Raw genomic sequence first — 8,091 nt, 5'->3', positions numbered from 1 at the left:
ATTTGAATGAAAACAACGTATCCGTGTGGTGCGGCTGACACGGAACAACATAAGCTGTTTGCGTTCATTGGATACTCTCCAAAATGGCGCTAGGGTGACGCGGAAGAGACAAATTGTTGAATAAAGTCGTTTTTTTTTTTCTTTTGTGCACAAAGTATTCTTGTAGCTTCGTTAAATTACGGTTGAACCCCTGATGTCACATGGATTATTTTACCGATCTCCTTGCTATGTTTCTGGATGTTGATCGTGTAAGGACCCTTGCTGTCTATGGAGGGTCAGAGAGCTCTCAGATTCCATCAAAAATATCTTAATTTGTGTTCCGAAGATGAACGGAGGTCTTACGGATTTGGAACGACATGAGGGTGAGTAATTAACGACAGAATTTTCATTTTTGGGTGAACTAACCCTTTAAGCTTAGGCTTTATTGTTTTGAAAATGCGACCTCTAGCGGTTAAAACATATTGTGCCTTTAACCTGTTAACCTGCACCCCCCATTTTGGGACTCACAGCTGAAAATGACCTACCTAACTTAAAATTGTAACAGTTCCTGACAACAGTGTGCTACACACAATGTTGGTGTCTTTGGAAAGACCCTTTGGGCTTTACTATCCATCATCCAGAGTTGATAATGCTCAAAAAGATAAAGTTATAGACACTGAAGTGCCTTGAAAAAAATTGTACCATACTGATTTTTATTTTATTTCACATACAAATACTTGAAATCAGTCCTGGAGCAATCCAGAAAAGTAATGGGTTGAAAGTCACATGTCTCCTGAGTTTATATTTCAAATCTGAAGATACCACTAAAAATGAGATTCCTGCAACCATATTTTAGTCATCATACATACCACTGCATAGTTTAATTATAAAACAATAGACAGAATCTTAGACATTGTATAAGTGATTTATTTGAGCACTAGAAAAATACAATAAGAATAATTTGAGTAAGAAAAAGAAAAATATTGACTTTGTATGTCAAGTACATTGCCAGACATACAGCATTCACACTGATTGCTGGTCATACAGTCAGTAATCACATGCTGATGTGCGGTCATACAGATGGTAATCATGCAGATACAGCCACATTCCCCACAAAACACACACACATGTATAAAAAATGTTGAATATAAAAAAAAAAAAAAAGATTTGGTTGTGCTAAAAGCCGATCGCTATCAGATGACAGGTGCTTCACAGCGTGCATCACGAGCCGTCACAAGAGAGCGCCAGAATTCAAATAAACAAGATTCTGCTATCTTTTGACTTTTTTTTTTTTTTTTTAAGGGGATGGTCTCATTCGGTTTGTGACACTGTATGCTACAAAACCATGTTGCTTTTTACTACCAAGACGCAGTTTTTTGAGCGCAAGTTATTCCATAACGGATACAAACAATAACTCTTCTCGAAGAAATGAGACTTAAACAAAGGAATATCCATCCATATTACAACGTTATTGTTTCGTTGGACTAAAAGTGCTCTATGGGATATTGTTCAGTTGACCCTTACCTTTCTAACTAAACCGAGATTTACAGCAGTGGATGCGTTTGTGACCCGTTATTATGATGAATCTGGTACGTACTGTGTTTTTATTATGCATGTTTTGATGTGTACTGCTTACACAAATTTAGCAAATACGTTCCTTATAAGCTTTCCATTGAAAAACAGCGATCTGTCGTCGGTGCTTGAGACTTAGACCTTTAGAATGATATATAAATATTGACACGTGCAAACAAATAGTGTTCAGTGCGCTGGCGTCCAGGTGCGGGTTAACAGGTTAAATGTTCATGAAACATTTTTGTAGAACTGTTGCTGGTGGTGCCAAATTACACTTAATACAAATTGCATGACTCTATAAGTGCCTTTTTCATAATGTACCAGTGTTTTTTTTTCTTTTCTTTTTTTCAGTAAAGAGAACGAGGGTAATGTGCAGTTGCATTAGCAAAATAATTTTGGTCATTTGTCAATAGTGCGTGAATACTCCCATTACAAAAAAGTTACTTTCAAACCCAACTGCTTCCTGTTTGAACTTGAACCTATTGTGAAATCTATTGCCCTCACATGAAATTCCAGATCACATTAATTACTCCAGAAAGACCACATTACCACAGATATTTGCTGAACAACAGTGACTGGTGTGTGAATGTTTATTCCATTCTTTTTTCTTTTTTTTCCTTTTGGATTATGAAATTCACCCGTGTATGTTTTCAATAGATTTTGTAACTTCACCTTAGACTTATGACTGTTAGATCAGTCATACACATTAAATAATAGCCCTGTCATAACTAACCACTAAACGCCTAGTTCTACCCTTCATGTCTGCTCATATTATTGGCTCACTAACCGTGTTCAGCACTCATATCTGCTGCTTGTTGTTTCCTCTTACTCACTCTCGACCTTTGTCTCTTTCTCGGTCTCTTCTTGCTTTCCTCTCTCCCCTTCTCCTTTGGCTGAGTTCAGATCCCTCTCTGGCAGGGAGGGAGAGGCAGGGGGGTGGGGGAAGAGGTGCAGGTAGAGAGAACGGACGTCTCTCGCTGCACGGAGCTCCTCTCACCTCCCAGCGTTATCCTGGTGAGTCTGAAGCGCAGGGCTGTTTGTGTTACACCTCTTGTCTTTGTCTTAGCCTGGCTGGTTGTGTTTTAACAAGGCAGGAAGCATGTAACCTTTGATGTAATGCTACTTCAACCTTTGACTTGGTGTCCTAGACAAAAAAGACAACTGCAAACATTCTGGGATCGATCTGTGATTATCATTAAGTGATTTATCACAAGAATGATATGAAGTGGTGTTCTTCCCAGCGCACCAGAAAGTGTTTTTGGCGGGAGGGGGAATACTTTTCATGTGTGTCCCCCTCCCATTAAAGCTGACTGTCTCTTATTTTGGTATCTAATCTGGTCTCTTTTTTTTGTTGTTGTCTAGCAGCTGCCTATTATCCTGCAACACAGCAGTACCCAACGTCCGTGTCCGCCACGTCTGTCATGATGCCCGCTCAACAGCAACCAGCTCCACCTCCACAGCAAGCTCCACCTCTGCAGTCAGGACCAGTCAAACCGAGAGAGCGCAAACAGGTAGGTGGGAACAACATTTGGTGTGATTTAATTTTTGATCCGTTTGTCTGTGACTTACCAGCTGTTTCACTACAGATCAGAATACGTGACCCCAACCAGGGTGGACGTGACATCACAGAAGAGATCATGTCTGGTGGGAGAGCGACCTCCACACCCACTCCTCCACAGGTTTGTTGATGGCTTCATGTGTTTATAATGGCATGAGCATGGCAAAAATTACATGCTGCTTTTAAAGGACTGTTGTTCTTACTCAGACTGCTGGTCCAGAGGTGGGAGGTCCTGTCCAGACCAATGGTGAAAGTGTTCCACCTGTCATCAAAGCTGGTGAGTAGGCTTTCTTGCAAATACCCAAACAGGTTTTTGATGTTAAAGTCTGGGTTCCCACCATCCTGAAAAATGTGAAAGTAATGAGGGAGTTTCAAAAGTGATTTCAATGGCTCAAAATGTCAATGGAATGAAAATTTTGGCACCAGAACTTTTAAAGCTATCTAAATATAAACAATGTCAACCCGAAGCAATGTTAGTAAGAAGTAAATTTTATTTGGAGCAGTACTTGATTTTTATACACTGGAAGTTTATTTCATTATGAAAAGTGAAGTTTTTCTCAAGGAGAAAATGACAGACTTTGGTGTTATCTGATTTTGACACTTTTTGGTGAAGAATCAACACCTCAAAGGCCATCTTTTTGTGCTGCCTTTTTTGTCACAGTAAGCTTGACTGAAATCCAGCACCTTCACTTTTAATATGTTGTGTATTTTTTATATTATTTATAAAGTGCCTGTCTCAAGATGGAGTATTCTGTTGTATTCATTTGCCTGCAAATTCAGAGAAGTCACGTCAAGCATAACTGACTGTTGTTTTGATCAATAAGTGGTGTCACTTCAGTGTCCTCATTCACATTCCTATGAGTAATATATATATGTAGTGTTATATTTTAATGCTTAATGTTTAGAGCAACTCAAACATCATTTTGTGAAACATCTTAAGTTGGAGGTTATCTTTACTTTTTAAGAGGTTGTGCTGATTTCTAGAGACATTCCTATCAGGAATTCAAATGTGTAAGTTTTGTCTTTAGAACAATCTTAAGAAAAGAGATCGTCAAAACGTTTTTGTTTTTAGGATAAAAAAAAAACATTCTTTAGAAAATTTAGAAGGAAAATAGCTAATAGCAAATAAGAATTTCATTCTGAAGAATGTTTTGTGACTCCAGCCCAGGTTGAAAGTTAAAACAGCAGTTTTTTTTGTTGCGCTTATTTTGTGTACTGGTTTTCCTGCCCTTAATCCTCAGATGATCAAGTGAAGTCCATGTCTCCTCCTCCAGCTGTGTCCACCCCTCCTCCATCAAAGAAGGCAGAGCAAGCCCCCGTTGTATCTTCAGCAGCTGACTCTAAACCTGTGCCAGAGATCAGACCTGCTTCACCAGTGAGCAAGATTCCCATTCCTCCAGAAGAAGACCCAGCGATATCCCCAGCGCTCACACCTTCTCCTCCTCCAGCAAGCAATCCCCAACTTTCAAACCCTCAAACTGGTGACAGTGTGGATGCTCCAGTACTCCCTGATGCCCCAGTTCAAAAGGAGCCTGAGGACGCCCCTCCAGTGGAGCCAACTTCTACTGGGTTTGAGAAAGAGGAGTCAGAGGTAGCCAAAGAGAAAGAGCCTGAACCTGTGGCCGAAACGGAGGCAGCATCTGATGTATCTAGCCCGGCTGCTATCATCTCCACCCCTGTGGAGCCTCCTCCTGCTGTAGCTAATGATGGTGACGTTGCTTCTGAGGACACCGCCCCTCTATCCACGGAGACACCCATTCTGGAGCCAGTCGTTGATGAGCCAAAGGAACAGCCTTTGCTTAACGGTTTGCCTGAGGACTCTGCAGAGGCTCCAATAGTGAAACCAGAGAGCTCCACTAATCCAGTTGCTGAACAAGCGGTTCCTCAAGTTCAACAGAGCTGCCTTATGGCTGCGGAAGCACCTGTAGAGGAAGCAGAGGAGGAGAAAGCAGAGGAGACGCCTGCCCCTGTAACAGTCTGCCCTGTTGAGGAAATGACTATGCAAGGTGAGGAAAGAAGTTCTTGTGAAACAATTAGCATATTGTTTTTTTTTTTCTCCTTTAGGATGAAGTTTGACTTTGGTTTCTCTCTTTCTAGCTGCCGTGACAAACGTGCCAAAGAAGAAAAAGAAGATCAAGGATCTGAATAAGAAAGATGTCGGAGATGTCCTAGATGCCTTCAAAGAGGTTTGTATAATATGACATGTCTTGGCTTTATTACAGTAGGACTTCTGTGACTGTTGTGCAGAGTACAGTTGTGCATTTATAAATCTTCTCTATCTGTTTCAGCCTGAGGAGGAAAAGCCTGCTCCTGAGCCAGAGGTTGCTCAGAAAGAGCCTTCCCCTGCTCCAACCCCTGCCCCACCAGCTGAAGAGTCAGACGAAACATGGGAGGACAAAGAGGACAAGCTTGACCCAGAAAATATTGAGCCTGAGGCGTCTAAACCTGTGGAACAGAAGTATCAATATAAAGAAGGTTAGAAGTCAGATTATTTGGGTCTCACTTGATAATGTTCATCCTGTTTTATATATTAGAGCAATATATCAGAGTGCTTTTATTTAAAGAGCAATTTACTGTAAATAGACTATCGTTTAAAAGTTTTCAGTCAGTAAGATTAGATTTAAATGTTTTTTAATAATCTCTTATTCTCACCAAAGCCGCATTTATTTAAAAAAACAAAACAAAACCCTAAATCTGTAATATTGTGAAATAATATTAATATACAATTTTTATACATTTTAAAATATAACGTATACCTGTGATGCAAAGCTGAGTTTTCAACTGCCGTTAATTTGCCTGTCGCATGATCTTTCAGAACTTATTCTGAAATTTCAGTGTTGAAAACAGTGGTCTCGCTTACCACTGACTTTTAAATATACATACTTACATTAATGCATTTGACATGTTTTTGGAGTTGCATACATTATTTTAAAAAAATTACTTTCATCGCATTTTTATGTGTTTAGCAGTGAATAAAATGAAAATTTAATAAAAAAAAAACTTGGAAAGCTATTACATAATGTATCAAGACTTTATTGATTTTTAGTTTGTCTTGAGCAAGGCAAATTCACCGTGTCTTATTCTAAATGTTTGTGGGCCTGTTTAGCAACTTTTTTTTTTTCTCTTCACTCATTTGCAGAGCAATGGAAGCCCATCAACCCAGAAGAGAAGAAACAATATGATCGAGAATTCCTGCTTGGCTTCCAGTTCATTGGTGCAAGCATGCACAAGCCAGAGGGTTTGCCGCACATCAGTGACGTTGTCTTGGACAAGGTGAGGCTTATATCTGGACACAATGGGTTTAACCTGTACCTCTTGCTAAAAATTATAATCACCCTCTTGCTCTTCGCTGTTTGGACAACAGGCAAATAAAACCCCCTTGCGGCCCTTGGATCCCAGGAGTCTGATGAACTGTGGGCCTGATTTTACACCTTCATACGCTAACTTGGGTAGACAGTCATCTGGCGGAGGAGGGCGAGGACCGGTAAGTTGACTCTTTCTTTACTCTCATGATTCAAAATTCAGTTAAAAGTAAAGTGCCTGTATGTTGAGATCGATCATTTATTTTGTAAAGTTGCACTCTCAGTCTGCACGGCGCCCTCAGCCAGGTCGAGGCAAAGACCAAATGAATCGCAACCCCAAGATCATCACCAGCTTGTCTCTTAAAGACAATGTGGAACTCAACCAGGCTGAGAATGCTTGGACGCCTTCAGTGAAGAAGCAAGTCCGAGGTCGTGAAGGAGAGGAAGATGAGGAAGAGACAGAAGCTGTGAAAACGCAGGAGCTGTTCCGCCGCGTACGCAGCGTCCTTAACAAGCTCACGCCACAGATGTTCCAGCAGCTGATGAAGCAGGTGACCGAGCTCTCAATAGACACAGAAGAGAGGCTCAAGGGTGTCATTGACCTTATCTTCGAGAAAGCCATCTCCGAACCCAACTTCTCTGTAGCTTATGCCAACATGTGCCGCTGCCTTATGGGGGTGAGTAACTTTCATCTGTATGTTGGCTTGCTTGTGTGAGCTCCAGTGATGACTTCCATTTTGAGCCACTTGTCTGGGTCACTGATATACTCTAATTGGATTTAGGAACAGCTGATGAGCTTTTGATGGTGTTTGTCAGGAATATGTTTTATTGATTTGTCCTTTCTGCAGATGTAGATTAAATTTCATTTTTAGTGAACTATCCACTTGTTGTGGATCAATGTTGTTTCTAGGGGTGGCTAGATACCACTTTTTCAGAACCGATCCCGATCCGATACCAGAAATTCTGAGTATCGGCCGTTACCGATATTGATCCGATATCAGTGCAGTTTTTTTTTAATCAGTGTAGAATTTCTATACCTCAATGTGTGTTGAACTGATCATCACTTTGTTGTGTTACACACAATCTACTAAATATAGACAACTTTATTATAAAGAAAAGATAACAAATGGAAAAAACATATATAATCATAATCTATGACAAAAATACTGTTATAAACTACAGGGTTCGTACGGTCATGAAAAACCTGGAAAAGTCATGGAATTTTAAAACCCCAATTTCCAGGCCTGGAAAAGTTTTGGAAAAATAAATCCAGGAAGTTTTGGAAAAGTCATTGAAATCTATTTCACAAAACTCTGTATAATAGAATTGTTTAATCAGGTCCTGAATTTTGGTGCGGGATTGCGCATAGGCTATATCGCATAGTTTTACTCATTCCCGCAGCTTTTGACTTTAAAATGATGGATATTCACACATTTATTCAATAGCCTATAGCATGTAGGTTTGATGAGTAAATAATCAAACCTAGAGACTGATCAAATCGATCATTTGAAAACAGCGTGAGTGATTCAGCTGTACGCGTCTTCTCTCTTTGACTTTTTCTTCAAACAGCTTCACATCGGCGCATCTTGTCTGCACTACAAGAGCCGCTGCACGCTGCGATACAAGACTTTCACTCGCGTTTCGGGACAGTTGACAGAATAGTCACTTGCCTAATCGGGT

General features: G+C 40.3%; 1 protein-coding gene across 13 annotated transcripts in view; it reads left to right on the top strand.

The window, feature by feature from the left end:
- eif4g1a (eukaryotic translation initiation factor 4 gamma, 1a) overlaps positions 1–8,091 on the top strand; it is a 48,786-nt gene that overhangs the window by 30,159 nt on the left and 10,536 nt on the right. For 5 of the 13 annotated variants that reach the window (XM_016248137.1, XM_016248129.1, XM_016248127.1 and 2 more), the window contains 10 exons: positions 2,455–2,565; positions 2,914–3,062; positions 3,138–3,230; positions 3,317–3,386; positions 4,351–5,115; positions 5,207–5,295; positions 5,398–5,584; positions 6,249–6,382; positions 6,474–6,593; positions 6,684–7,088. In XM_016248137.1, the coding sequence (XP_016103623.1) occupies positions 2,455–2,565; positions 2,914–3,062; positions 3,138–3,230; positions 3,317–3,386; positions 4,351–5,115; positions 5,207–5,295; positions 5,398–5,584; positions 6,249–6,382; positions 6,474–6,593; positions 6,684–7,088 (2,123 nt within the window). The remainder of the gene's footprint in view (positions 1–2,454; positions 2,566–2,913; positions 3,063–3,137; positions 3,231–3,316; positions 3,387–4,350; positions 5,116–5,206; positions 5,296–5,397; positions 5,585–6,248; positions 6,383–6,473; positions 6,594–6,683; positions 7,089–8,091) is intronic. The other 8 variants (XM_016248136.1, XM_016248133.1, XM_016248135.1 and 5 more) reach the window with 6 other exon arrangements.

The sequence above is a fragment of the Sinocyclocheilus grahami genome, unplaced genomic scaffold (assembly GCF_001515645.1).
Source record: "Sinocyclocheilus grahami isolate Dianchi unplaced genomic scaffold, SAMN03320097.WGS_v1.1 scaffold866.1, whole genome shotgun sequence".
In the NCBI taxonomy this organism is placed as follows: Eukaryota; Metazoa; Chordata; class Actinopteri; order Cypriniformes; family Cyprinidae; genus Sinocyclocheilus; species Sinocyclocheilus grahami.
This window is presented reverse-complemented; position numbering and strand designations above follow the sequence as displayed.